This window comes from Felis catus, chromosome D4 (genome assembly GCF_018350175.1).
Source record: "Felis catus isolate Fca126 chromosome D4, F.catus_Fca126_mat1.0, whole genome shotgun sequence".
Classification (NCBI taxonomy): Eukaryota; Metazoa; Chordata; class Mammalia; order Carnivora; family Felidae; genus Felis; species Felis catus.
The window spans coordinates 73,403,429-73,431,181 of record NC_058380.1 but is presented as its reverse complement, the minus strand read 5'-3'; the positions used below and the strand labels follow the sequence as shown (position 1 = coordinate 73,431,181).

At 46.0% G+C, this 27,753-nt stretch overlaps 3 protein-coding genes across 13 annotated transcripts in view; 1 reads left to right on the top strand and 2 right to left on the bottom strand.

Moving 5' to 3' along the window:
• Positions 1–568, bottom strand: part of RGS3 (regulator of G protein signaling 3) — a 140,149-nt gene extending 139,581 nt beyond the window's left edge. For both annotated transcript variants that reach the window (XM_019816366.3, XM_045043535.1), the window contains exon 1: positions 432–568. The gene's annotated coding sequence lies outside the window, so the exon portion shown is untranslated. The remainder of the gene's footprint in view (positions 1–431) is intronic.
• Positions 436–22,541, bottom strand: CD4H9orf43 (chromosome D4 C9orf43 homolog). 9 transcript variants are annotated; one of them, XM_045043540.1, is made up of 15 exons: positions 21,904–22,349; positions 18,587–18,786; positions 18,336–18,486; positions 14,228–14,285; positions 13,243–13,343; positions 10,980–11,037; positions 10,075–10,244; positions 9,036–9,186; positions 7,521–7,611; positions 7,171–7,253; positions 6,881–6,968; positions 4,428–4,507; positions 3,240–3,297; positions 2,838–3,030; positions 436–569 (listed from the first exon to the last, which is right to left on the bottom strand). In XM_045043540.1, exons 2-14 carry the CDS (start codon positions 18,735–18,737, stop codon positions 2,846–2,848), a joined length of 1,425 nt encoding a protein of 474 aa, XP_044899475.1. In that variant the 5' UTR covers positions 18,738–18,786; positions 21,904–22,349; the 3' UTR covers positions 436–569; positions 2,838–2,845. The 9 variants fall into 9 exon arrangements, with proteins under 9 accessions (XP_044899475.1, XP_044899473.1, XP_019671939.1 ...); XM_045043538.1 differs by lacking the exon at positions 436–569 and adding an exon at positions 20,491–20,615 and having other exon boundaries at positions 2,549–3,030; positions 21,904–22,348; XM_019816380.3 differs by lacking the exons at positions 436–569; positions 21,904–22,349 and adding an exon at positions 22,390–22,541 and having other exon boundaries at positions 2,549–3,030.
• A 50-nt stretch (positions 22,542–22,591) lies between these two features.
• Positions 22,592–27,652, top strand: POLE3 (DNA polymerase epsilon 3, accessory subunit). Of its 2 annotated transcripts, XM_003995771.6 has the most exons (5): positions 22,592–22,795; positions 22,898–22,983; positions 23,354–23,472; positions 23,738–23,958; positions 25,312–27,652. In XM_003995771.6, exons 1-4 carry the CDS (start codon positions 22,730–22,732, stop codon positions 23,908–23,910), a joined length of 444 nt encoding a protein of 147 aa, XP_003995820.1. In that variant the 5' UTR covers positions 22,592–22,729; the 3' UTR covers positions 23,911–23,958; positions 25,312–27,652. The 2 variants fall into 2 exon arrangements, with proteins under 2 accessions (XP_003995820.1, XP_011286790.1); XM_011288488.4 differs by lacking the exon at positions 25,312–27,652 and having other exon boundaries at positions 23,738–25,278.
• Positions 27,653–27,753: the final 101 nt, after the last annotated feature.

The window sequence follows — 27,753 nt, the reverse complement described above, 5'->3', positions numbered from 1 at the left end:
ATCCAAAAACAACGAAGAACAGAGTCTGTTACCCCAGATACCAGGACCAACACCAAAACAAAAGACTGGCTGGTGCTATAAGGAGGGGAGTGTGGACACAGACCGTCTGAAGACTGTTTCACTGACTCTTCCTCTATGCACAGGTCAAACTGGGCCAGGTGTCATTGGAAAGTGTGCTCAGAAAACATGGTGACCCAAACAAAGTGGCTTACTGCTAGTAGGGATCATAAAAAAGAAGAAAAGAGGCCAGAGACTACTTCCTTAGGAATTTAAGGGTACTAGGACAATATTCCAACTAGCTAAGTCTTTAAGACCTCTTGTCTGTTTAAGTGCATAAAGCAATTCTAGCTAGAGCCTCCTGGCTGTTAGGTCGTAATTCTCCTGATTCTTATGGCCCAGATGGTGGGGAAATGGCAGTTGGCAACAGTTACCTGGATCCTCTTCCCTCAGAACATTGAGAGGTTGATGCAAAGCGTTGATGAGAGCTTCTTCCCCTCAGTCAATTCTTTTATACATGGTCTCATTCTTCCTTTCTGATTAAAGACGGCTTCTGATCAAAGCCCCAGGCTCTGCTGTGTGTTAAAGAGAGGGAATCAGAGACGCATCAGAGTCCAGTGGATGAGAGGAGCGAGGACCCAGGTTCTAAGCCCAGCCCCCATCACCTGGTGGCCTTTGATTTCTGGCAAATTACTTACCCTCTCCTGCAAGGCCCGCAGGTACTGTGACGAGGGTTGTGGACCAACTCTCGGGGTGCCGATCATACTGTAATCATTGTAGATTTGTACACTCGTTGAGATAACTTTTGGACAGATGGTAGTAAAGTGTCATAAAGGGCGCATTTTTTTTTTCCTAATTCACTAAGGCCCCAAATGGGTTATCATCAGCCCTGGATTCTGAGCCTGTTTTCTAGTCTGTAAAATGGACACAATCCACATCTATCTATAGAGTTGGCCAGAGAACCAACCAAAACGGTGGGTATACACTGCCTTGAAAAGCCCTAAATTCTGTTTGTGATTTGAGGGATAGGTAGAACAAAGGAGAAACAGTTTTCAGCCTGCAAATGGTTTTCTTCCCTTTGAAAATAGAAGCAAAAGCCGGTGTTCAAATAGCAAACATTTTCTCACTCAAAATGTCATGATTCGAGAGGGAACTCTGTACCCATCAACAAATCTGAAAAGACTGTGCCAACTGCAGTGAGTTGCTTTACTAAGTAGTTGAACTGGTAATAAAGTAATTAGAATTTCTCTTCTGAGTCTTCAGATAAAATGAGCAAATGAGAGCAAAGCCCTGCCCCATCCTCAGCCACACTACTGGCCACTGGGAGTCAGGTTTGCTTGTGTGGACAGGTCTGAGGGGAGACTAAGGAATTGAAAAAAATGTGTACATTTTTAAGTTAGCCCACAGAAGTCATTCTGCAATGTAACGTATGTTTGGGAAATAATTATCTTCAGAAAACAGCCCACATAACGCCTCTTGGATTCCTCTCACTATGAAGATTCAGCTAAGTATAGATCAGTCTAGTAACACAAATGGTGTCATATAATTTTGATTTGGCTTAGAAGAGAGGAATGGGTAGGCAGCAGTTTTAGCTGTCTAATTTGGTCTGTTTTGAGACAAATGTTAAAAAAGAGTTGAACATTTAATCTGCCTTTCTTTGTACAAACTGTACTTAGGGGAACCAAATAATTGATGAGGGATAAGTTTCTCTTACAGAAAGATGTCAGACCCAGTTCTGAATTCCCCCTTCTGGCATAACAGCGTGAGATGCTCCGCAGACTGCTGTCCAGTGAAACTGGTGAAAATAATTTTTTAAAAAAAATGATTATGTCGGGGCGCCTGGGTGGCTCAGTTGGTTAAACGTCCGACTTCAGCTCAGGTCATGATCTCGCGGTCCGTGAGTTTGAGCCCCGCATCCAGGCTCTGTGCTGACAGCTCAGAGCCTGGAGCCTGTTTCGGATTCTGTGTCTCCCTCTCTCTCTGACCCTCCCCCATTCATGCTCTGTCTCTCTCTGTCTCAAAAATAAATAAACGTTAAAAAAAATTAAAAAAAAAAAAACTTGAAGGACAAAAACATGAAAAAAAAAAATCCTTCCAAAGACCAAATTGAAGGTCCCCTGAGACTCTGAAATTCTGAGTCTTTACAAGTATCACTGAAACATTCCTACAGACTCAATAATTTAGAAACTAGACCTTTATAGACTCTTTCAGGTTAATATGAAAATGATTATTGGGTACCATCTCTAAAAGAAACCATTTCCAGAGAATGAGAGGAAAAGCTGGGAACACAGTAGGGTGTCTCACGGGCCAAATTCATCTTCCCTTTCTTTCTTTTTTTAAAGTAATCTCAATGCCCAACGTGAGGCTCGAACTCACGATCTCAAGATCAAGAGTCACACACTCTGCCGACTGAGCTAGCCAGGAGTCCCAAAATTCATCTTCCTTTAACTGGAAACCTTTCAGAGCTTCAGAGGGGAGATAAAAGTGACCCAGAAAACAGATGAGCAGAAACATGTCTCCCCTCCTCCCAGAAACAGAATGAGTTTTTTGCTTAAGCAGCAGTTGTGTTTAATCACTAAAATTATTCTGTTCCTAATGAAAGAGAAACAATCTAAGTTTAAAAAGGATGAGGCTTTTTCTCCTCAATTATTTTAGAGGCAAGGAGAAGTGAACGAAAAAAGCAGCATCTCTATGGTCAGGCCCTGGTAAAGCCTCCAGGGAGCAGAAGTCCCCTCTGCTTTCTGCCCTTATGTCCAAGGTCATCGTCCTCAGGATTCCAAGCATTCTGCTCTGGAGTAAGACTGCCCTGCAGAGTCTTGAAATACTCTCCACTCTCTGACCTGGAGAGCTAGTTCTCCTCATCCTCGTCATCAGTGGCCTGAAGAATCCTCAGTAGTTTGAGCTCAGGGTTCCACCTTGTTCTAGATGTACCATCTGAAAGGTCCTCTGGGCTCCTCTCTTGGGATTCCAGCACAGCGTCCTCCTGAGTGCTGATGTCCTTGTTAGAGGGTTTGGTCTTAGATAATTCAGGATCTGAAAGAAGACCCAGCCATTAGCTGCACCCGCAGCCCTCTCCCAACTGTGCCAAATGCAGGACAGAAAAGGAAGGGCTGCGTGTCATTAGGACCCTTCTGAGGGATGAGGACTATGGCTTCCAGGGAGGTGAACCATCCTTGTCAACAGGAGTTCAGCTCTCCCGGGCCTAAATGACTTACTAAGCTTCCTCCACCCTAGGAACTTACCATCCTTACTGGGGAAGGAATCCAGATAATTCTTCATCTGTGGTCTCTCTGTGGAATCCTGAAATTCATTAAAGTAAGTGTAACGAAACTTGAATCAAGACTTTAGGAAAGTAAGGGTTTTTCTAAAAGATGCTTTTCTTGGAAAAATTAGCATCTAAGGACAAAATGCCACCTCCTGAGACTAAAGAAAGAAGCGTGTATCACACACTCTTTGCCCTCTAGACTGACCAGATGAAGCCAGAACCCACTTTTCTCCATTCCCACCTGTCAGCTTAGGGTGCACTGCCTCCAAAGGTGGCTCCCAACAATTCCTCCAATTCCTCCATGCACATGCTGCCCCTCCCACCAAGAGACGGAGTACGTTTTCTCTCCCCTTGAATCTGGGCTGGACTTGTGATTTTGTGACTAATAAAATATGGAAGAAGTGACATTACTCCAGTTTCAGTCCCATCTCTTAAGAACGTGCTTTCATGAGGGGTGCCTGGGCGGCTCAGTCAGTTAAGCATCTGCGCTCAGGTCATGATCTCACGGTTTGTAGGTTTGAGACTCACATTGGGCTCTGTGCTATTAGCTTGGAGCCTGGAGTTTGCTTTGGATTCCATGTCTCCTGCTTTCTCTGCCCCTTTCCCCGCTCACACTCTGTCTCTTCCTCTCTCTCTCTCTTTCTCTCAAAAATAAACATTAAGGGGCGCCTGGGTGGCGCAGTCGGTTAAGCGTCCGACTTCAGCCAGGTCACGATCTCGCGGTCCGTGAGTTCGAGCCCCACGTCGGGCTCTGGGCTGATGGCTCAGAGCCTGGAGCCTGTTTCCGATTCTGTGTCTCCCTCTCTCTCTGCCCCTCCCCCGTTCATGCTCTGTCTCTCTCTGTCCCAAAAATAAATAAAAACGGAGAAAAAAAATTAAAAAAATAAAATAAACATTAAGAAAAAATTTTTTAAAAGAAGCCCAAACAAGCCACGGAGAGGCCTCATAGAAGAGAACCAAGGCAATTTGGCCAACAGCCCCACCCCAGCCACTGGCTGAAAGCAACTGTATTGAATGACATCAAGCAACACCAGAAAAATCATCCAGTCAACCCTCAAAATCACGAGAAATGATCAACCACTGCAGTTCCGGCTTTGAGGTGGTCTGTTCTACAATAATAGATAACAGAAACAGGGCCCTGGCAGAATGGCTCCCATACTCTTACCTGCTTCAAGGTGAGTCCTTCTAACTTCATCCACTGTGGCTGCTTTTGGTCACTTTTCCAACCCAACAGAGTTCTGTGAGCTAGTGATCACAAAGCCAATTCAGTTCTCTGCTTATTGGTATTTCATATCCCATTGTTGGGCTTCTAGGTGACCCCTGGTCTATAAGTCCCTACCCCGTCTAGGGTAAGACAGGTTAGAGGAGGTGGAAGGGAGTTCAGCCTCCGAGTTCTACCTGTGAATCTGTTCACCTGGGACTGTGACCACATCTACTACAGAATTAGAGATCGGGGCGCCTGGGTGGCTCAATCGGTTAAGCGTCTGACTCCAGCTCAGGTCATGAGGTCACGGTTCGGTCTGTGAGTTTGAAGCCCGCGCCAGGCTCTGTGTTGATGGCACAGAGCCTGGAGCCTGCTTCAGATTCTGTGTCTCCCTATCTCTCTTTGCCCATCCCCCAATCACACTCTGTCTGTCTCTCAAAAACAAATGAATGTTAAAAGAAAAAAATTTTTAAAAAGAATTAGAGATTAAGTTCAAGTGTATGCTCAATGACTTAGAGTTCCTCCAAGAAACCTAAGGGGCAGGTATCTGCACATCTTAGCAGCGAAAGAAGCCCTAACCCTAGGTTTTCAGTTTACGAATACCCCTCTTACCTTGTGGTACCAACCCTAATGTCTCCATATTCACTTCCAAAAATGGAACCCCTCCCTTCCAAAAGCTCTAGTTCTAGGATTCTTCTGCGTCAGTCGTTTCCCCATCTAGTCCCTGAATGCATCCGCCCTTTCCTTTCTCAATTCCCTTCCTCTAAATGAACATCTTCCAAGCTGCCACCAGAGATGTTATGCTAAAAGGCAAAGCCAAACAAGAGACTCCCTTGCTTAACACTTCTGTTGGCTCCCTACCAGCACTGGTTCTCACCCTAGCTGCACACTGGGAGTACTGGGGGTTCCATTTACTGAGGCCCAGGTTCCAACACCAGAACTTCTGATTTAATAGGTCTGTGGTGCATCCTGGGTATTTGAGATTTAAAAGCCCCTCAGTTGATTTCAGCGAGCAGTCAAGGGGGAGCACCACGACCTGGAGCAAAGGTCAAACACCTCAGCAGGCTACACAAGCTCCCACCTACCTCTTCAGCCCAACATTTCATCACTCTCTCTCAAATAACCGACAGCTACAATGGACTGCTGTGTTCCCTGAGTAGCCACACTCCTCCAAGATGTCTCTGCTAAAGCTATTCCCATTTCTGGGAATTCTCTTTCATGTCAGTAAAACGCTCACACATTCAAGATCCAACACAAAAATCAACTCTTCCATAAATCTTTCTCAACCCCGTGAGGACAGGCCACTGCTCTAAAAACAGGAGCACCTGGGTGGCTCAGGTCTTGATTTGAGGGTTGTGAGTTCAAGCCCCACACTGGGCTCCATGCTGGGTGTGAAGCCTACTTTAAAAAAAAAAAAAAAGGGCACCCAATCACCTATTGGAGGCATCAGGAAGAGGAACAAAAAGCACTTAAATGAATTCAGGGCAGTGCTGATCACCCCAGATGAGGAGCTAACCTTGGACCAGTCAGCCCCACCCTGGGCAACAGCCCTAGCTCTGTCTACATCCCACGTGAAGGTCAGGAAGCTTCCTAGATCTTCAGGTCACAGGCCACTGCTGGCATCTGAGAGCTCAATGGGATGGGAAATAAACCGAGAGAGAGAAGCATTCTTCTCAGGAAACAGCTCTCCTGACCCTCCCACTGCCCCAGGGCTGGAGAGCAAATTCTGATGCTGAAACGATCAGCAATGTCCAGTCTTAATAGGGCACCAAGAATCTTCTAAGGTTTCAGGGCATTCTTTCCCCCTTCTGTTCTTTCTTTCTTTTTTCTGCACTCAAACTGAGCAATGTCAGAGGGACGGGGTAAGTATATCCTTCGGCTCAGACACGTGATAAGGACTCCAAAAAGGGGAGAAATATCTCTTCTCGCATCCAGCATGAACACCAGAGGGAAAGAATCTCCTGTCAAGATCGGCCACTTGCCTCCTACAGGGGACTAGATAGTATGATCTCAACCCGAGCCTCCAGGAACTAACGTGTAGCTGGGAAGTGGCCCTGGATTCTGCTTCTTTAGAACTCTCTGGGGGCTAATCAGGGGCCCTGGCTCTTTCCTGCCTCCTTGCTTGCTCTTCATCCTCAAATCACTCTGCCTTTCTAAAGACATGAGGAAAGATGCCTCTGACTCATGCTCATGGTCATCTCTCAAATGCCCACATGAAAAAGACACCTGGCCCAGCTTGCTTCCTTGGTAAACATTTGATGGAAGGATGGTGTATGGTAGCCCAGCCAAAAGGTTCCAAGAAGAATTCCGAATGCCCGACAAAGGCAGGTCCCAAGATGACGGACAAGTTCAGTTCTTCCTGCCCTCGGCTACGTCCTGAGATTCTGTCCCTCCCAAACCCACATTCTCCTTACCATGGCGTGGGCCATAAACCATGGCACCTGAACGTTTATGCAAAATGTTCGGGCTCCCTGGATCGCTCTTGGGTTTCTTTTTAGCCTCCTGAAACCCAAATGAGGAGGAACTGAATTAAGACCTTCGGAAGTGAAGAAAACATTTCAGAAAGAGTCTAAAAGAAGGAAGTCAATATCTGCAACCAGACAGAGAACAGGGAGGCGGACACCTCATACATCCCTTCCTGTTCCAGGCTGCGCCCCTGCCCCAGACCCAGCCAGTCCTAGGGCGCCCCTCACTGCCCCTCTACCTGTCTCTTAGGTGGTGTTTTCACCAGCCTCTGCTGCTGCTGCTGCTGCTTCTGCTGCTGCTGCTGCTGCTGCTGCTTGTGACCTGGTGACCAGAGCACCTGCTCAGTCCTCTTCTCCCTGACAGCTCCCACCCGCCCCTGGGCTGCTTGCTCTGCCCTGCTCCACAATGGCGACAACCCATTTGTCAGAACCAAGCCATGGGGGGGGGGGGGGTGCGGGGAAGAGGGCTGCTTTCTGAAACTGCAGTTTCCTGAGTTCTACATGTGATCCTGTATGACTCTGGCCACAAACATAACAAAATTGGGACCAAGATCAAGTATAAGCACTGTGGGCTGAGGGGGAACAGTACCTGAGGATCTGACAGCACCAGAAAATCTACCTTCTGTGTTCAGGTTAGAACACAATTTCTTCAAATGTTCAGGATATCTCAATGCTGGTCTCTGGAGACAAAAAGAAGGAAAAGACGAAAAAGAAGAAAAGGAAGAGAGGAGGAGAAGGAGGAGGAGGAAGTAGAGGAGGAGGAGAAGAAGGAGAAGGAGGAGAAAGAGAAGGAAGAGGAGGAGAAGAAGAAGGAGTCATAGGAGAAGGAGAATGGGGGGGAGGAGAGGGAGAGAGGGGAGAAGGACAAGGAGGAAAAGGAGAAGGAGGAGGAGAAGGAGGAGAGGGAGGAGAAGAGGAGGGGAAGGAGAAGGGGGAGGAGGGGGAGGAGGGGGAGAAGGGAGAGAAGGAGAAGAAGGGGGAGGAAGACAAGGAGAAGGAGAAGGAGGAGGAGGAGGAAGAAGAGGAGGAGGAGGAAGAGAAGAAGGAGAAGGGGGAGGAGGAGAAGGAAGAGGAGGAGGAGAAGGAGGAGAAAGGGGAGGAGGAAGAAGAGGAGAAGGAGAAGAAGGAGTCATAGGAGAAGGGGAAGGGGGAGGAGGATAGGGAAAAAGGGGAGGAAGAGAAGGAGAAGGAGGAAAAGGAGAAGGAGGAAAAGGAGAAGGAGGAGGAGAAGGAGAAGAAGGAGGAGGAGGAGGAGGGAGAGGAGGAGGAGGAGGGAGAGGAGGAGGAGGAGGGAGAGGAGGAGGAGGAGGAGAAGGAAAAGGGTAAGGAGGAGAAGGAGGAGAAGGAGAAGGGGGAGGAAGAGAAGGAGAAGAAGGAGAAGGAGGAAAAGGAGAAGGAGGAAAAGAACGAGGAGAAGGAGGAGGAGAAAGAGAAGGGGGAAGGAGGAGGGGAGGAGGAGGAGGAGAAGAAGAAGGGGGAGGAGGAGGAGGAGAAGAAGGGGGAGGAGGAGGAGGAGAAGAAGAAGGGGAGGAGGAGGAGAAGAAGGGGGAGGAGGAGGAGGAGAAGGGGGAGGAGGAGAAAGAGGAGGAAAAGGGGAGGAGTAGGAGGATGGGGAGGAGGAGGAGGAAGAGGAAGAGAAGGGGGAGAAGAAGGAGAAGGGGGAAGGAGGAGGGGAAAGAGGAGGGGAAGGAGAAGGAGGAGATGGAGAAGGAGGAGGGGCGGGAGGAGAGGAAGGGGAAGGGGAAAAGGAAGAAGAAGAGAAGCTCTACTGAAGTTCTTTCCTTTTCCCAAAATGTATCCCTCAAATGCAGGTACCCATCTAGCCAACGAGCACTTTTTGAGAACCCAGTGCGGGCAACATCATACCAGGAGCTATGGAGAGAGGAAACGGTGCGGAAGTGCAGAAGACACAGAGAATGTTGCTGTCCTCAAGCCCCTCCCCATGCATTTGCTTTCACTACATACAGCCCAGCCCTTCTATGGGGCTTGAGTCCAGCATGGAAGGATAGAGAGAAAGAATAGAAAGTCGCCTCCTCCAGCCTTGGAAAGTAATGAGTTGGGATTTGCATCTAGACACCCCTCTCCGAGGCCCCCTGGCTCTTACCTGCAGGGCGAGGCGGTGCACAGATAAGAACATCTTTGCAGAAATGGCACTGTCAGGTCGGCTCTTCTCCAGGGCAACTTTCTTCTTCATCATGGCCAATTGCGTCTTCATCTCCAGAGAAGGCCTGGTTTTCCCTTCATCAGGCAAAAGGCTGAAGGGGACAGAGACAGCCAGACAGTCAGTGACAGTTGTTCCTGGAGAGTGTGGCTGAGGAAAAAGAGATGAAAAGGGCTACAAATCTGAATACATTTTCCACTTTGGGCCTGAAAAGACCTGTACCAACAGGTGTTTTCAGCTCCCTGAGGACAGGCATTCTTACCCCCATTTCGCAAATAAGGGAATGAAATGTAAGATGCTAGTTAAATTACCACAATGCACAAAACCAGGAAGTTTCAAGGCAAAATCCAAAGGTTGTCTCACTCCAAACCACATTTCCCTTCTGCCTCCCACTTACCCATAACTCATCTACAGAAAGAAGAGAGTGGGGGGCGACTAGCTGGCTCAGTCCACGAAGCAGGCAACTCTTGATCTACGGGTCATGAGTTCAAGCCCCACATTGGGCATAGAGCTTACTTTAAACACAAAAAGGGGGGGGCGCCTGGGGGTCCAACTTCGGCTCAGGTCACGATCTCACGGTTTGTGAGTTCAAGGCCCACATCGGGCTCTGTGCTGACAGCTCAGGGCCTGGAGCTTGATTCAGATTTTGTGTCTCCCTCTTTCTCTGCCCTTCCCCCACTCACACTCTGTCTCTCTCAAAAGTAAATAAACATTAAAAAAAAGTTTTTTTAAGCTAGAAGAGAGTAACAGTTCTCGTGGAGGTTCAAGTGAGAGAATATACATAATGTGCTTATTTATTTAGCACAGGGCCTGGCAAGTGTAAGTACTTGGTAAATGGTGGCACACTGGTAAGTCTAAGAACTCACTGCACAAGTAAGGGGACAGTTTTGTCCCTACTCAGAATAAGCAGGCTACTAGCCCCTTCTCTGCTTCAGAGAAGAGCAGGTGCTCTGGCTCTACCGCAGGCTCACAGGACACTCACTTCTTCAACAGATCCTGAGGTAATGGTTCCAAGTCAAATTGGTTCCAGAAAGGTATGGACTCTGAAGTTAGTTGCTCAAAAATGTGTACTGGCAAGGGGGGAGGCACATGCATCCTTGGAGGTCCCAGCTGTGCTTCTGTTTTCTGCCTTCTATAGAGAAAATGGTCTTTCTAGAAAAGCAACAGCGAAGACAAAGCACTCCTGTCAGAGCCACTCCTTCCCATGACCATCCCAGCCTCCCAGACACAACCCTGGCAAGCCAAACCCCTGGTCTCCAGACCCACTCCAGCAGCACCCTCCTCTGCACTGTGAGGGCCACCACATTTTCGCTCCCTGGCTCCCCATCCTATTGCTGAATTCAGATCACACAGGGACTAGTTGTTTCGTTTTCCCAAAAGTTATTAATTCATTCACTGAGAAAACTGAACAAGTATTTGTTGGCCAGTGATGTGCCAGGCACAGGGCTGGGGCTGGGGATTCGGCAGTGAACAACATGGAGGAATCTTCCCGCTCTGTGACTTACTCAGGGTTACGTTTACTCATAAGGGGTGGCGTGAGAATGAGAAACTCGAGTCCATCATAACCCCTAGTCCACTGAAGTTCTCTTTTTGTCACACTGGGAATTTGTCTCTAATCGGCCAAAAATTCCCCGAATACCCAACACTTCTTCCTAACTTCTCTTCAAGATACTCTTCACCCTCCTACAGGGAGGAGGTAGAGAAGAGAGTCTCAGAATAGAAAATGCTTTGGTAATTATTCCCTAAGAGGGGTTTTCTTTTGCAGATTTTGTTCATTTAAAAAGAACGGAGAAAGGGGGAATGTAGATGAAAGGAAAAATGAAAGAAAATAACCAAAACTCTGTACAGAGTAATATCATAAAGGTTTGACCAAAACCTCAAACTTACAGCTACACAGTTCATTCTGCCATCCTGGCTGGAGACAATGCGCTTCTTCTCAGCTGGTCTTGAAACAAGAAAAACCACAACTTATTCCCAGCCATCTTAAACAGAAGCACCACGGGTATTTGTGAATGGTGACCATGAAGATTTCCGTCCTCTATTCAGTACTCAAAGATGGCTGGCTAGAAGTCCAAAGGGACCAACTACCCAGAAGCTGCTAAAATCAAGACCTAACCTTACATCTAAATTAGGTTCCCTACCATTCTCTCTTATGGTCCCGTTATTTGATTTCATAGCATTAATCTAAATGAGTAATTATATACTTAGGTGTGGTGATGTGTGTAAGGTCTGAATCCCCCACCACCACCCTAAGACTGTAGGAGGTCAAGGACCAAAGTCAATTTGGTTTTTCACTGAATTCTCACTGCTCACATAGAGGAGATACTCAAGTATTTTTTTTGTACTGTCATCTTCCTCCTCCTTGCCTGGAACATGGATATGATGGCTGGAGCTCTAGCAGTCAACTTAGACCTTAAAAGCCCCCATGAAACACCTTGAGAAAATGAAACCCATGGGCTAAGGATGATGACCAGAGAGCCAGAAGGAGCTCTGGTTTCTGATTACCTCATGGAGTTGACATACCAGCCCTGGCGCACCCACATCTGGGCTTTTTTTTTTTTTTTTTTTTTTTTTTTTACATAAAAGGAAATAAACCCTTAGGGGCATTTTGTTTACATCACACACACACACACACACACACACACACACACACACACACTCACATACCCACACACACAAATGCATGTATGCAGAATCACTGACAAGAACTTTTTTCTAAATTGTTTTTTAATGTTTTTATTTATTTTTGAGACAGACAGAGCATGAGCAGGGGAGGGGCAGAGAGAGAGGGAGACACAGTATCGGAAGCAGGCTCCAGGCTCCGAGCTGTCAGCACAGAGCCCGACGCGAGGCTCTAACTCACAGACTGTGAGATCATGACCTGAGCTGAAGTCAGACGCTTAACTGACTGAGCCACCCAAGCGCCCCTCTGATAGGATCATTTAAAAAAAAAAACAAAAAAACAAAAAAACAATGAGGGGCTCTTGGGTAGCTCAGTTGATTAAGCATCTGACTCTTGATTTCAGCTCAGTCATGATCTCACAGTTCATGAATTCCAGCCTCGCATCAGTCTGTCAGTTCCAGCCCCGCGTCTGCACTGTGAGAACAGAGCCTACTTAGGATTCTCTCTCTCTCTCTCTCTCTCTCTCTCTCTCTCTCTCTCTCTCTCTTACTCTCTGCCCCTCCCATGTGCTCTCGCTCTCTCTAAATAAATACATAAATAAATAGGGGCATCTGGGTGGCTCAGTTGGTTTAAGCGTCCAACTTCAGCTCAGGTCATGATCTCACTGTTCCCAAGTTCAAGCCCCACGTCAGGTTTCAGATTCTGTGTCTCCCTCTTGCTCTCTGCCTCCCCTGTTTACGCTCTGTCTCCCTCTCTCTCTCTCTCAAAGATAATAAAATAAACATTAAAAAAATTAATAAATAAACTTTAAAAAAAAGGAAAGAGAATAAGATCCTTTTGTGGTTCAGGTGCTTCCCTCAAAGTTTGTTACAACCTCAGCATAGTACCCATCTGATGTTAAAAAAAAAAAAAGAAAAGTAATAAAATGAAATAAGATTCTTAAGTCACACCACATCTAAACAGTCACTTAACAAGAATCTGAAAGCCTCAGCACTCATGAAAGAAAACCCAAACGCTGCCTTTCAATGTTATCGGCATTGCCAAGCCTTTGGGCCTTCACCAAACGATCCTTCTGCTTTGCACATAGGTTCTACCCGCTATCCACTTTGTGCCACGGAGCCGGGCCTTGGGGCTGAGACCAAACATTCACATGCTTCACTGAAAACGTTTCCACTAGCTGGGGACGACTAATAAGAAAAACTGATAGTCAGGAAGCATCTGTTTCTTAGACCCCACAAACACACCGGGCTCTATGTTGCATGCTATTTACGGCCATGATTTGATGTAGAGAAGCCCCCCCCACATGAAGCACAAAGTGCATTAAATAGAACCCCAGTGGAGCAAGAAGCAAATTAAGAGACCATGACCTTCTTCTCTACATGGCCTCCTGACACTTGCACTGAGGTGGCTAAAAAGGAGATCACGTAAATGAGGCCCGCACAGGGCAGTGAGGGGTGGCGGCGGGGGGAGAGGGGCCTTGCAGAACACAGGAGTTGAAGGCCCCCACGTTCTAGACACAGCACTCACCTCGCACGCTTCTCTGGTTGTTCTGGGATCCAGACGACAACCATATTTCTAACATCTTGAGAGCTGGGAAGTCGTGTCTCATTCAGATTCAGCACTGAAAGCTAAGAGAAACACGTGAAGCCTACATATGGCTTGAAGGTAGCAGCTCCTGATGCATTCGGAACTGGCTTAAGAACCGAATTATCAGGCTAGCCTAAAGGGGATGGTGGTGCAGATGACAAAAAGACATTTCTCACCCCTGAATCGTCTTTATAACGCTGCCTCACGAAACCAGACACCGGAATGGGTACTCTACACGAGTGAGCATGTTTAAGCGAAGAGTCCCCCCTGCCTCCCTGTGACATTAGGGTAGCATTCCCTGAGCCCCGACAGCGCAGAACCTGCTTGGGATTCTCTCTCTCCCTCTCTCTCTGCCTCTCCTCTCCTCACACTCAGGTGCATGTGCTTGTGCTCTCCCTCTCTCTCAAAATAAATAAATTTTAAAAAGAGAATAAAATAGAATAGGACAGAAACTATCAAAGACCATCACTCATACTTAGGGTAGGGGTCGTTTTATGCTATTCTGTCGCAAAACGTATTTCTTACTGGAGGTCATAGTTAAAAAAGTTTGACAGTTATCAGAGTAGATGACCTAAAGGCCATTTTGGGTGTGACATTCCAGCATTTTAATTTCCCCACACTATGAGATGCCAGGGTTTACTTTGTAGCTGAACATGCTCTGTGTAGGACACAGACAGGAAAGTCTTACCTATGCCAAACGGCCACAGATCAATCCCACTTGTGTCTGGGATTTCTGGAAACAGTATAGTATGTAAAGAAAGGCATTAGCACAGAGCCTAGCATATACTAAGGGCCCAATATTAGTTAGTTATCACTGTCATCATTCAGATTCTAGTCATCCTCAATGTTAAATAACGACAAGTATTTTATCCCCACTAGTAAACGGAAAATGCTGAGGGAGTACCTTTTAAATTCTATGATTTACCTTAGGAGAATTGTCAGTATAGCGGGTGAAATCTTTGTCAGGTAGATCCTTCCGAGGCCTAAAAAGTAAGAGTTTCCAAACATGACACAGAGACACGAACAACTTACTGGGACGACAGTCGGTGCTATGAGGAAAAGCCTTGTGCTCATCCACGGAACATCTCGGGGCTTAGTACTCACTGAGTGAACGTATGGTCTCCCCATTCCCTTAAGTTGTGCTTGCTTCTTTGTTCTGGAACAGCTCCCAGACACTGCACACTGCAAACACTTCACAACTGTTTGTTGCATCAAACTGAATTCAGAGCCTATGCCTCCCTCTTTCCAGCCACAGAGAGCTATGTCACCATCAATAAAAGTTGACTAAGTACCTTTGATGTAAACGTTCAAAGCATATTAAATAAGCAAAATGTGGTATTTCTGTACGATGCAATGTTTTTCAGCCTCAATAAGGAATGCAATTCTAACACACGCTCCAACACAGATGAATCTTGAAGCCATTATGCTAAGTGAAATAAATTAGATGCAAAAGGACAAATATCGTATGATTCCACTTATATAAGGTAGCTAGAGTAGGCGAATTCATACAGACAGAAAGTAGAATAGACATTAACAGGAGCTAGAGGGAGGAGGGAGTGGGAAGTTGCTGTTTAATGGGTATGGAGTTCACGTTTGAGATGATAAAAAAATTTCTCCACATCATCAAATCAAAACCACAATGAGATACCACCTTACACCTGTCAGAATGCCTAACATTAACAACTCAGGCAACAACAGATGTTGGCAAGGATGTGGAGAAAGAGGATCTCTTTTGCATTGTTGGTGGGAATGCAAGCTGGTGCAGCCACTCTGGAAAACAGGATGGAGGTTCCTCAAAAAACTAAAAACAGAACTACCCTACGACCCAGCAATTGCACTACGAGGCATTTATCCACGGGATACAGGTGTGCTGTTTCAAAGGGACACATGCACCCCCATGTTTATAGCAGCACTAGCAACAATAGCCAGAGTACGGAAAGAGCCCAAATGTCCATCGATGGATGAATGGATAAAGAAGATGTGGTATATACATATATAATATTCTGGCAATCAAAAAGAATGAAATCTTGCCATTTGCAACTACGTGGACAGAACTGGAGGGTATTATGCTAAGTGAAATTAGTCAGTCAGAGAAAGACAAAAATCATATGACTTCACTCATGTGAGGACTTTAAGAGACAGCACAGGGGCGCCTGGGTGGCTTAATCGGTTGAGTGTCCGACTTTGGCTCAGGTCATGATCTCGCGGTCCGTGAGTTCAAGCCCCGCATTGGGCTCTGTGCTGACAGCTCAGAGCCTGGAGCCTGTTTTGGATTCTGTGTCTCTCTCTCTCTCTCTGACCCTCCCCCATTCATGCTCTGTCTCTCTCTGTCTCAAAAATAAATAAACATTAAAAAAAATTTTTTTTAAAGATTAAAAAAAAGAGACAAAACAGATGAACATAAGGGAAGGGAAACAAAAATAATATAGAAACAGGGAGTGGGACAAAATATAAGAGACTCTTAAATACGGAGAACAAACTGAGGGTTACTGGAGGGGTTGTGGGAGGGGGGATGGGCTAAATGGGTAAGGGGCACTAAGGAATCTACTCCTGAAATCATGGTTGCACTATATGCTAATTTGGATGTAAATTTAAAAAAAAAAAGTTCTAGAAATGGATCGTGGTGATGGTTGCACAACACTGTGAATGAACTTAATGCTGCTGAACTGTACACTTAAAAACAATTAAAATGGTAAACTTAATGTAACGCATATTTACCACAAAAAAAAGAATACTGTCCCCTTACGTTTTCGTATCACTTGCATTATATTTATTTGTTAAAACACGTTAAGTGTATGAACGAATAAATATTCCAAGGAAGTGTAAGATAAAGATCCTGAGCCTGATCTATGTGATGTTGGCCGCTGTTTGTTCTCCAGCTCCCTAGCCTCACCTCTGCCCACCCTCCCATTCCTGCTCTATGTTGCATACACGATGGACCCTTTTCCTCATACCTAAAGAACTTCCTCTTGCCTCCTGGCCTTTGGATATGCTATTTCTGTAGTCCAGAACACTCTTCACGTCCATCTCCAACCTGCAACGCCCCACTTCACCAGACTGTCCAAATTTCAGGGGTAGGCACAGGTGCCACCTGCACAGAAGACGGTGCCCTTCTCGGCACACGGAACGGTTCTCTGCCTCCCCGGCTAGGCTGAAAGCCCTTTGGGGGTAAAGACTGTATCTTGCTGGGGGGGCCTGGGTGGCTCCGTCAGTTGAGCATCCAGCTTCGGCTCAGGTCATGATCTCGAGGTTCATGAATTCCAGCCCTGCATCAGCTCACTGGTGTCAGCACAGAGCCTGCTTCAGATCCTCTGTCCCTCTCTCTCTGCCCCTCCCCCCCCTTTCAAAAATAAAAGACTTAAAAAAATACTGAATCTTGTTTACCACTGAATCCCCAGAGCCCAGCAAAGTGGCCCCCACTAAGACACATTTGTGAATTCAATGAGTGACAACATGAGTGACGTCATGGCCTTTGCCTCCATAGGCCCTGGCTGGGAGAAGCCATCTTCTTCCCGAGGTTCAAGTCCTAGAGAACGAGAAAGTAGTCCTACCCTTTCCCATACCGCATTTAGCCCACCAGAAGCCACCAAAGGTTGCTTACATCAAACAGGAGAAAACGAACCGGTACAAGGACTGCCAGGAGTGCCTTGACTCCAGGCCATAAGGTTTCGAATTTAACAAGTCTTAAGTTCTCCACAGACGTCTGTCCCTTCGCTTCCCCTATCAGCAAGCACCAACTGGGAGCCTAGATTCTGTGGGCGATTCAAAAGGAAACCATTGTTTCTGCCTTCAAGAGCTTACAAATAGTTTCATACCTAAAAATAAAAGACAAGAGAGAGAGTATGTGTGGACACAGTTTTCTGATGACCTGCAGAGGCTGACGAGGTGCTCCCCGTGGTGGCCTGAATTGTGCCCACAAATTCTTACATTGAATCCTGACCCTCAGTACCCCGGAATTTGAGTCCCTCAGTATTTGGAGAGAGGGTCTTTAAGGAAGTAGTTAAGGCAAAGTGAGGTCATATAGACAGGCCCTAATCCAATGACTGGTGCTTATTAAGAAAAGGAGGTAGGGGATTAAGAGTACACTTATCATGATGAGCACTGAGTAACACACAGAATTGTTGAATCAGTATATCGTACACCTGAAACTAACATAATAATAATACTAACTATATTGGAGTTAAAATTAAGCACTTAATTAACAAAGAAGAAAAAGATATTGGGACAAAGACACACAGAAGAAAGATCATGTTAAGACACAGGCCACCTAGGGGGCACCTGGGTGGCTCAGCCGGTTAGGTGTCTGACTTCAGCTCAGGTCATGGTCTCGCAGTTTGTGAGTTTGAGCCCTGCGTCGGGCTCTGTGCTGACAGCTCAGAGCCTGAAGCCTGCTTCAGATTCTCTGTCTCCCTCTCTCTCTCTCTTCTCCTCTCCCCCTCATGCTCTGTCTCTCTCTCAAAAATAAATATTAAAAAAAATTTTTTTTAATAAAAAAAAAAAAGACATAGGCCACCTACAAGCCAAGGAGGAAGGGTTCAGAAGAAAACAACTCTACCAACACCTTATTCTCGGACTTCTAGCCTCTCGACTGCGAAAAAATATATTTGTGTTGTTTAAGCCACATAGCCTAGGGTATTTTGTTACAGTGACCCTAGCAAACTAATATAACCCTATTTTAATCAAGTCCTACAATAAAAATAAAGCTTTCCTTTTGTTACCCACTGCCTATTCACCATTTCTCTAACTGAACTAGTGGCCTTTTTATTTTTAAGTTAATTTATTTATTTTTGAGAGAGAGAGAGAGAGAAAGAGAGAGAGAGAGAGAGACCACCCGAACTGGAGAGGGGCAGAGAGAGAGAGAGAGAGGGAGACACAGAATACGCAGCAAGCTCCAGGCTATGAGCCTGGAGCTACCCAGGCGCCCTGAACTGGTGTTTTATTTTTAATTTAGCTTTCTGAGTCTATGGGTCAAGGAAGTCAACTCAGAATTTTGAGAGAGGAGGCTCATAAGGGAAGACTCCATGATAATTTACCTGCCTTGAAATTTGGAGTCAAACTTTGAACCTTGACACAATAAAGAGGGAGCTTTGGTGAAGGTAAATCCTGATAAATGACCGTGAGCAAGTCTCTTGGCCCGGAAGCAGGAATCTGAGATGTTCACAATGGTGAGCACTGGGGATTTGTCTAAGAAAAAAGACAAGAAAACATGTAAAATGTCAAAAGGGAGCCAAGCGAAAATAGTTCAAAGATCTTACAAGGAAGAAGCAGGGCTGACTAAATTCACCGTCATTATTCAGAGCTGTTTTGCAGGGAGGGCCCAGGATTCGAGGGTGGCCCCTCTCAACCCGGCGGATCGTTGCCCAGCACTGTGGATGCTGACAAACAGCCAACTTGCAGGTGGTTTCATCCCACTGGCTCTCATCTGGCAAGTCCATAGCTACAACTGGTTTAGGACAAAAGCCAATCGCACAGCTTTCCAGCCCTCTAGAGTAACAACAACCACGTAATTAGAGCATATTATACATTAGCCATGACGTCCAGATCTTAATTTGGACTCAAAGCATAAAATATTTCTATTGAACCCATATACATAAGTGATGGTCATAGGATAATTAAGAATTGGGTAACAAGTGGGGCATCTGGGTGGCTCAGTTGGTCAAGCATCCAACTTGGGCTCAGGTCATGATCTCACAGCTTATGAGTTCGAGCCCCACATCAGGCTCTGTGCTGACAGCTCAAAGCCTGGAGCCTGCTTTAGATTCTGTGTCTCCCTCTCTCTCTGCCCCTCCCCTGCTTGCACTCTGTTTCTCTCTCTCTCTCTCTCTCAAAAATGAATAAATATTTTTAAAAAATTAGGTAACAAGCAACTCAGCCATTAAAAAGAATAAGGGGCACCTGGGTGGCTCAGTCAGTTACACATCCGACTCTTGATTTCAGCTCAGGTCATGATCTCACGGTTCCTGAGTTCGAGCCCTGCATCAGGCTCTGCACTGACAACACAAAGCCTGCTTAGGATTCTCTTGCTCCTTCTCTCTCTGCCCTTCCCCCATTTGCTCCCCACATTTTTAAAAAATGAATGAAATCTTGCCACTTGTAACAACATAGATGGATCTAGAGACTATAATGATAAGAGAGCTGAAAAAGTCAAAGATAAATACCATACAATTTCACTTATATACGCAATTTAAGAAACAAAACAAACGGACAAAGAAAAAAAAAGACACAAACCAAAAAAGAGACTCTTCACTGTAGACAACAAACTGATGGTTATCAGAGGGGAGGTGGGGGGTGGGGGAAGGGTGAGATAGGTAAAAGGGACTAAGAGTATATTGTGATGAGCACTGAGAAACGTATACAATTGTTGAATCACCATATTGTACACCTGAAACTAATATAACTCTGCATGTTAAGTATTTTAGAATTAACATTTTTTAAAAAGAAGCCTGGCTAACAAGCAAGTATGAAAACGGCTCAGCACGAAATGGAGGGGGCTAGAGTTTTTGGAGCCAACTGACTTCACGTCTCCTACTTGGCCATTTAGTAGCTGAGTGACTTGGCACTTAAGCAATCTGAGCTTCAGGTCCTTTATCTGTAAAATGAGGATAAGCCTATTTCACAGAGTCATTATAAAAATTAGTTAATGGGTATGAAAAGATCTGGTGGGGCACCTGGGTAGCTCAGTAGGTTTAGCATCCAGCTTGAGGTCAGGCCATGATCTCACGGTTTGTGAGTTCGAGCCCCACATGGGGCTCTCTGCTGTCAGCAAAGAGCCTGCTTTGGATCCTGTCTCTCTCCCTCTCTCTCTCTCTCTCTCTCTCTCTCTCTCTGCCCCCACCCTGCTCACTCTCTTTCTCTCAAAAATAAAAATAAAATATTAAAAAATAAAAGGTCTTATAAGGAAGAAACGAGGCTGACTAAACTCACCTTCATTATTTAGAGCTGTTTTGCATTTAAGAAAAATAAGTTTGAAAAAAGCATAGAGTTCAAAATTAAGTATTAGCATCCTTTCCTTTTCCCCTTCATTAATCATTAGGGAGAAGACACCACCATCTCCAAAAAGCCTTATCAAATTAGAACTAAGGCAGTCACAGAAGTGCTTGACATGCCTTTAGATGGCTTGAACCTTTGGAAAACGTGCTTCATTTTTCAAGATGCTCCAATTCTCAAACAGGCAACGAAAATACCCACCAGAAATGAGCGGGTTTACTCAAACATCAAGACAGTGGACTTGCAGTCACATCAGAGGCCTCTGGCTTTTCATATACTGGCTGTATGGTCCTAGGCAAGTGACTTCACCTCCCTCAGCTTGCTTCCTGATATAAAGAGGGGATGGGAAATCTCGAAGTAGAATTGAAGAGCATTAAAGGAAATGTACTTTTATGTATCATATACAATAGGGGCTCGATGAGTAGTATCATCTTTCTCTCTCCGGAAATATTTTAGGCAATCACTACCACGTGATCCCTGATAACTTTTTAAAGACAGTATCAATTTCTTCTTCTTTTTATTCAACGCATCTATTGACTGCCAAATATGTGACGGGACCTGTTACCGGCATAGAGAACAGTAATGAACAAAATAAGTCCCTGTTCTGAAGAGCCTATAAATTAGACCAAAGATAGTGACCTATTGGCATGGGATCACACCTGTCCCATGCCTTGTTCTGTCTGGTCTGCACTTTGAGCCATTTTTTTTAAATGGAAATAGTAGGGGCGCCTGGGTGGCTCAGTCGGTTGAGCGTCCGACTTCAGCTCAGGTCATGATCTCGTGTTCCGTGAGTTCGAGCCCCGCGTCGGGCTCTGTGCTGACAGCTCAGAGCCTGGAGCCTGTTTCAGATTCTGTGTCTCCCTCTCTCTGACCCTCCCCCGTTCATGCTCTGTCTCTGTCTCAGAAATAAATAAACGTTAAAAAAAAATTAAAAAAAATAAATAAATGGAAATAGTCCACAATGTTCAGATTTCTGGTTCCTCTTAAAGATCAAAATACTTGACAACACGGTGGTCCCAATTCTGACTAGATAGCAATTGGATGGAGCTAAGCGTCTCCTGGTAACTTTAAACCAGACCTATTGTTCTATCCAGATGGAGAGGTCAGCCACCAAGCCCTATAATCTCTAACCAATGCTACTTCCGTTGCCCTTTATCATTGCAGTTGCTCTTGTTTTTCTCATGATAAGGAAGTAGATCTCCACGCTCATGTCTCTGTCAAAAGCTGGAAAATTGGGATGCCTGGCTGGCTCAGTCGGTAGAACATGCGACTCTCAATCTCCCATCCTAAGCCTGAGCCCTAGGTTGCCTGTAGCGATTACTCAAAATAAATGTATATATATATTAAAGCAGGAACATTAAGGGTGACGTGAGAGCATGTTTCAAGGGAAAAAAACCATTGGTGCTCAGTGGGAACGAGGACAGTTTCTACGTACATGAAAATGATACAACTTAGAAACCACTGCAAAACCATGGTAATGTGTTTGACTGGGAAAGATGTATGATCCTCAATTCAATGAACTAAAAAATAAATACAATTTTAACAGGGTTTGGTTTTGAATGGAAGGCACTGTCGCGTTATTCTTACACCGGCTGCTTACTGCCCTTTCGTTACCTGACAAGCCCGAACTGAGGCCCGAGGTCTAGTCATGCCCATTTCTATGTCGCCAGCGTTAGGGCTGTACTGGCAAAGAAGTCTGCGTTCAACAATTCTAGGCGACAAACATCCTTAATGCGATTACAAAGTTGGGAGGGGTGAAAAGATTAAAGATGGACATCAGGTCCCGTAGAATCGAAAAAAGATACCCGCTTCGTTGCGCAAAAGGGAAGTGGGAAAGTCTGGCCTCGGAAGGCCGCGCTACCAAAAGCCACGCCAAACTGCCGGGACGCAGTAGCGCACTCCGAAAACCGGCCCCCTGCAGAGGCCAGGTGGAAGAGGCGGGGCTCCGCCCTCCAGGCCCCGCCTTCCGTTGGAAGAGGAGCCCCGCCCCGTCCGCTCGGTCCTAGCCTCGGTCTCCCACTCTAGCCGCCAGGCAGCGCCGTTGCCAGGCAGCGGCACAGAGCACTGTGGGAAAGGGACGGAAGCTCCAGTGAGCCATACTTGATCCGATGAGAAGGCTCCAGACGTGGTGGTGGTGTGAAGCAGAGAAACGAGCATGGGAAGGGACCCTGAGTCCCCGTGGGGTCGGACGGAAGCCCGGGCGGGCCAAAACCGTAGCGGCGTGGAAAGTTCGGATCCTTGGACGACTCGAGGCGGAGGCGGAGGCGGGGCTGGGTGAGGAGGGAGGCTATGGCGCGCGGGGCACTGTGGGACACCGTGTGGGCAACGTGGGGCGGGACGGAAGCCTCTTTGGGTCAGACTGCGGGGACGCGGGAAGTCCGGACGCCGTAGCGGCCTGAAGAAGACGCTTGAGACCGAGGTGCGGGCGCCGGTGGCGGCAATGGCGGAGAGGCCCGAGGACCTAAACCTGCCCAATGCCGTCATCACCAGGATCATCAAGGAGGCGGTGAGCAGCTTCGGCGGGCGGATGGGCCAGGGCCGGACGACCGGGCAGCAGAGGAAGCAGGTCCTGGGCCGGCAGCTTTATTTACCCACGTTCTTTTTCCAGCTCCCGGACGGTGTCAACATCTCCAAGGAGGCCCGCAGCGCCATCTCCCGCGCCGCCAGCGTCTTCGTGCTGTACGCCACTTCCTGGTGAGGCAAGCTGAGCTAGCCAGAACCTAGCTGGGTTTAGGCGTAAGGGGGTCGCAGAGACCTGCCCCCGGAGTCCGCGGCCTGGGGCCCAGACCCCAGTAATCGTGTCCTACCCCCGTGCGGGGAAGTTCAGCCCTCATCCAGTTGTTGCAAGGTCTGAAGCAAACTAAAGCAACAAAATTGCTTTGCTTTAACCCTTTTGTACGGGGAAGGGAGGGACTTGACCACGTCACAAAAAAATCCCTGCATCTGAGATCTAGGCTTTTCCGTACCACCTCTGGTGCCCCTTTTCCACCCACCCCATAGGCGGCAAGAGGGGGTCTGACGGCCCCTGAAACCCTTTTGTCTTTTTTTTTTTTTTTTTTTTCAGCGCCAACAACTTTGCGATGAAAGGGAAACGCAAGACACTGAATGCCAGTGACGTGCTCTCAGCCATGGAAGAGATGGAGTTCCAGCGGTTCGTCACCCCATTGAAGGAAGCTCTGGAAGGTAATGACCCTCTTCTTTGTTCAGCCAAGTAGATGTTCATCCTGTCTTACCTGCTCACCTGGCCCTGAGTCTTCTCCGCTTGGGTCCCTGTAAGAACAGGAGACAGGTATTGGACGTGACTCAGAATCCATTCCGTTGGCACCGCCTCAGATCTGATTTGTATTTTTCCTTCTCTGCCCCAGCTTTTCCAGTTATACAGTGGAGTTAGCTGCTGCAGTCTGCTTGGTTCAGCCCTGCCTCCTAACCCCCACCTTCCTCCTTACAGCCTACAGGCGAGAGCAGAAAGGCAAGAAGGAAGCTTCAGAGCAAAAGAAGAAGGACAAAGACAAAAAAACAGATTCGGAAGAGCAAGACAAGAGCAGGGATGAGGACAACGATGAAGACGAGGACAGGCTGGAAGAAGAAGAGCCGAATGAGGAGGAGGAAGTGGACAACTAACGGGATGGGAAGACTGTGGCACGCTGGAAAGTACCACCCTGGCATGTGGTACGTTTGTGAGAAGCTTTTCCCTGCTGGGCAGAGTAGTCTTAGCCAGAAAAGCCTGAGAAGGTCAAAATAAAAACTGACGACTGAATCATCATCAAAACCAGCACTTCCGTCAGAGCATCTGAGTAGCAGGGTCCTGTGTTGCTAAATCAGTCTGAAGGTAATGACTTTTAGGCAAGAGGGATTCTGGGCGGCTAATGTAATTAGTCGACCTGATCTCTCCTGTTCCCTTACATACGTGGTTAGGCAGTTTTTGATCCCCAGTTCCCTTCTGACCCCACCCCCAAAAAAGTAATAATAACTTCCATGCTGCCTGCTGTGTTCCAGATCACAGAGGCAGTCAAAGCTCAGGAAAAATTGGGGCTTTGAGCATGGTCAGCCGGTTGTGACTGTACAGGATATGGCAATACTAGCTTATTATTACAAGTGGTTAGAATGGTTTAGCTTTAGGAAAGTACTAAAAGACTATAGGAGAATAATGAAATCTGTTGTCTCTTCACTTTAAGGTAACATTGAATTTTGATTTCCACAGACCCCACTGGCTTGCAGCCCCTCTATATTGCCTGGTAGGCATTTGGCCTGCTGGGGTGGCTGCTCTCTGGCCTCATAAGCTTTTAAAGCAGCAGTGTAGAGTGGAGTTAGTCAAGCAAGTGTGCTAATATCTTAGCACACTTACCAAACAAACAGAAAACCCCCACAAAAACAAAATGGGGAAAAAAACACAGATGGTTTAGTCTTAGTTGCACCTCGCTGCCTGCCACTGTATCGCTTTATTGTCACCTCCTGGAAGGTATAAAATTCCAGGCTTTCTCTTCTTGTAGTCCATTTCCCAAGCTTGTGGCTTTAATTTTTTCATCCTTCCAATTCCTGACAAGTTCCAAACTTTCTTCTATGCACATTTGGTCCCTCTGTGCTTCTCCCTTCCTGTCTCTCTTCTGCCTCTCTTCTGTTCCCCATTCCACTTTCTCTCTCTCTCCTTTTCTCACATCTGCCAACCCAGAAACTTTGATAACCTGCTTAAAGGGCAGAAATTTGATGGTGCTCAGGAATCTAATCCCCACCCCCAAAAGCCAACCCCTTTAACTGCTTCTAAAGTAACTCTGTTAATCTTATTTTTTTTCCCCTTGACATGTGGTGCCCCAAGCACTTTTTTGTTTGTCTCTAAGTTGAGCGCTTGGAGGTTGACAGGTAGTGAGGTGTATGTAGTTTGACACTGTTAATTTGTTAAACGAATACAGCCAAAAGTTTGTTGACAACTGAGTGAAGACTATTGAGGAAAATTATAATGCTTTGTATAAATAAAGAACATTCTTGTTAAAAGTGGTGACTCCCTTTCATCCTGCTTGTTTATAGTATGCTTTTGGGGAGGACCCACTGATCCTGCCTCAAAGAGTTCTTGACATGTGGACCCGCCCAGATCTTTGTAAACACGGGATCCTGCGTTACCTTGGATGGCCAGCAGATGCTGCTCTTCGACCACAACAAGAGGTTTTCATGGCTCTGCTGGGCAACCTATGCGTACTAGTTGCTCAATGACTCAACATTTATGGAGTCCCTACTATGAGGCTGGCACCGTTCTAAATGCTTTCAAGTATAAACTCTGAAACTCTATCAAGGAGAGCTATTACCTTTGTGATCTCAGCCACAACGCTATATTCTCTAATGTACAGAACTTTTTAAATCATGAATTTATAAATAACATTTCATAAAGGTACAACCCCGGTAGTCACTAGATCTGGTGGTTTTTCCTTTTCCACAAAAGAAACATCCTTTCTTAACTCCCATGAGCGCCACTCAGCTAAACTCTCAAGTCCCATCTGGACTCCTGTGGCTTCCTTTGAGCTCAGTTTTTTGCCTCATCTCTGCTTGCCCTAGCTTCTGTGTACTGCTTGCCAAGTGGATCTTCCTGGAACATAGCTGTATTCCAGCCCCTCACTGCGTCCCGTTAAATCCATACTTAAACCTGGTACACAAAACCTGCTTAAGGAGGGATTGCCTTACCACCTATTCCAATCCATTTCTACTTTATGGTGTAAGTCTCCGGTCATTGAATCCCCAAAAGAACTCTCCTTGCACATGGTTTTAGTTAGCACATTTTGACTACCTAAGCCATGTTTCCTGAGAGCGGGAACTATGACTTAAAACTACAGAAGTGGGGCCTAGCGGACTCGGTTGGTAGAATATGTGAGTCTTGACCTCAGGATAGTGAGTTCAAGCCCCGTGCTGGGTGTAGAGATTACTTAAAAGAACTGGGAGGAATCTGAGGTTATCAACCAGTTTTTTCCAAGCACACCCTAATCATTCCTGTAGGGGTATCCGAATTTTGAAGGTTGCTTACTAGGTTAAGGCAAAAATCTCATCTTTTGTAAGCCACCTCCCTTCATGCCTAGAGATTCTGATCTGGATTTGGAGGGTGAAAGGTTTTCATCCTTACCCAGGTAAAATCGCATTTGCAGGGACATCTAGCGGGCTCAGTCAGTGGCATGTGCGACTCTTGATCTTGGGGTTGTAAGTTCAAGCCCCATATTGGGTGTAGAGATTACTTAAAAAATAAAATAAAATCAGGGTACCTGTGTGACTGGGTCAGTTAAGCCTTTGACTCTTGATATTGACTCAGGTTCCTATCTAGCCCCAGGTGGAGCACCTGCTGAGTGTGGAGACTGCTTGGGATCCTCTCTCTTCCTCTCTGTCCCCATCCCCAGCTCGTTCTCACTCTCTCTCAAAAATAAACTTAAAAATCGTTTAAAAATTACTTTTGCAGCCTAATTCTATTTTTGCTGATGGGAAATGGAGGCTCATCAGAGAGAAGTGACTTGCTTAAGATCTTACCACTAATTTATGAAAGCTAGGATCCTGTTCTAGTGGTCCATGGCCTTCTATTTCTCTTTTTTTCTTTAACTTTTTATTTTAGAACAATTTTAGTTTTCAGAAAAGTTGCAGAGTGCAGAGAGTTCCCATATAATCACCCAACTTTGCCTCATGTTGACATCTTACATAACCATGGTACCTTTGTCAAAACAGAAAAATACCAAATACCAAACTATTCGTATTTCACCACTTTTTCCACTAAAGGCCTTTTTTGATCCAGGATCCATTCCAGAATACTACATTGCATTCAATGAACCAATTTTATCTTTCAGTTGAGATGAGGCTCACAGAACATAACGTTAATCATTTTTAAATGACCAATTCACTGGCATTTAGCACACTCACTGTGTTGTGCAACCACCACTTCTGTCTAGCTCCAAAACGTTTTCATCACCCCAAAATAAAACCCTGCACCTATTAAGCAGCTATTTGCTCATGCTTCCCTCCCTCCAGTCCCCAGCAACCACTAATCTCTTGCTAGCACTTGACAGCATTTAGCACCATGCCTTGTACCTCCCTGGGAAGTACTCACAATAGTAGGTTTTGAGGGGTTTGTGGGTTTTTTTTTATTATTTTTTATTGAAGTATAATATGCCTACTAAATGGTGCAGATAAATGTAGATGTAAAGTTGGATGAACTTGCACAAACACATCCATGTAACTTGCACTCAGATCAGTAAACAACATGACCGGCACCCCAATAAACCCCTTTGGTCCCCCTTCCAGTCGCTCTCCTCCTCAATTGTAATCATTATCCTAACTTCTAACAGCACAAGTGAATTTTGCCTGGTTTGTATTTTATATAAATGAAATCATACAATATGTATTCTTGTGCCTGACTTCTTTTGCTCAACATTATGTTTAAGATCTAGTCACATTGTTGCATTCACAATACTTTTTATGGATGAGATGGAAAGATTAAAAGTA

What these genes read in the sequence shown, in the direction of transcription:
- CD4H9orf43 (XM_019816380.3), bottom strand. Translation starts at nt 18,737, where the DNA reads ATGGACTTGCCAGATGAGAGCCAGTGGGATGAAACCACCTGCAAGTTG. An exon ending in ATACTGACAATTCTCCTAAG is followed by an intron (nt 13,344 to 14,227) that starts GTAAATCATAGA and finishes TGTTTCTCTTAG; the next exon opens with CTTTCAGTGCTGAATCTGAA. An exon ending in TTCCTTCCCCAGTAAGGATG is followed by an intron (nt 3,031 to 3,239) that starts GTAAGTTCCTAG and finishes GTCTTCTTTCAG; the next exon opens with ATCCTGAATTATCTAAGACC.
- POLE3 (XM_003995771.6), top strand. Translation starts at nt 22,730, where the DNA reads ATGGCGGAGAGGCCCGAGGACCTAAACCTGCCCAATGCCGTCATCACC. An exon ending in CCAGGATCATCAAGGAGGCG is followed by an intron (nt 22,796 to 22,897) that starts GTGAGCAGCTTC and finishes TTCTTTTTCCAG; the next exon opens with CTCCCGGACGGTGTCAACAT. An exon ending in ATTGAAGGAAGCTCTGGAAG is followed by an intron (nt 23,473 to 23,737) that starts GTAATGACCCTC and finishes TCCTCCTTACAG; the next exon opens with CCTACAGGCGAGAGCAGAAA.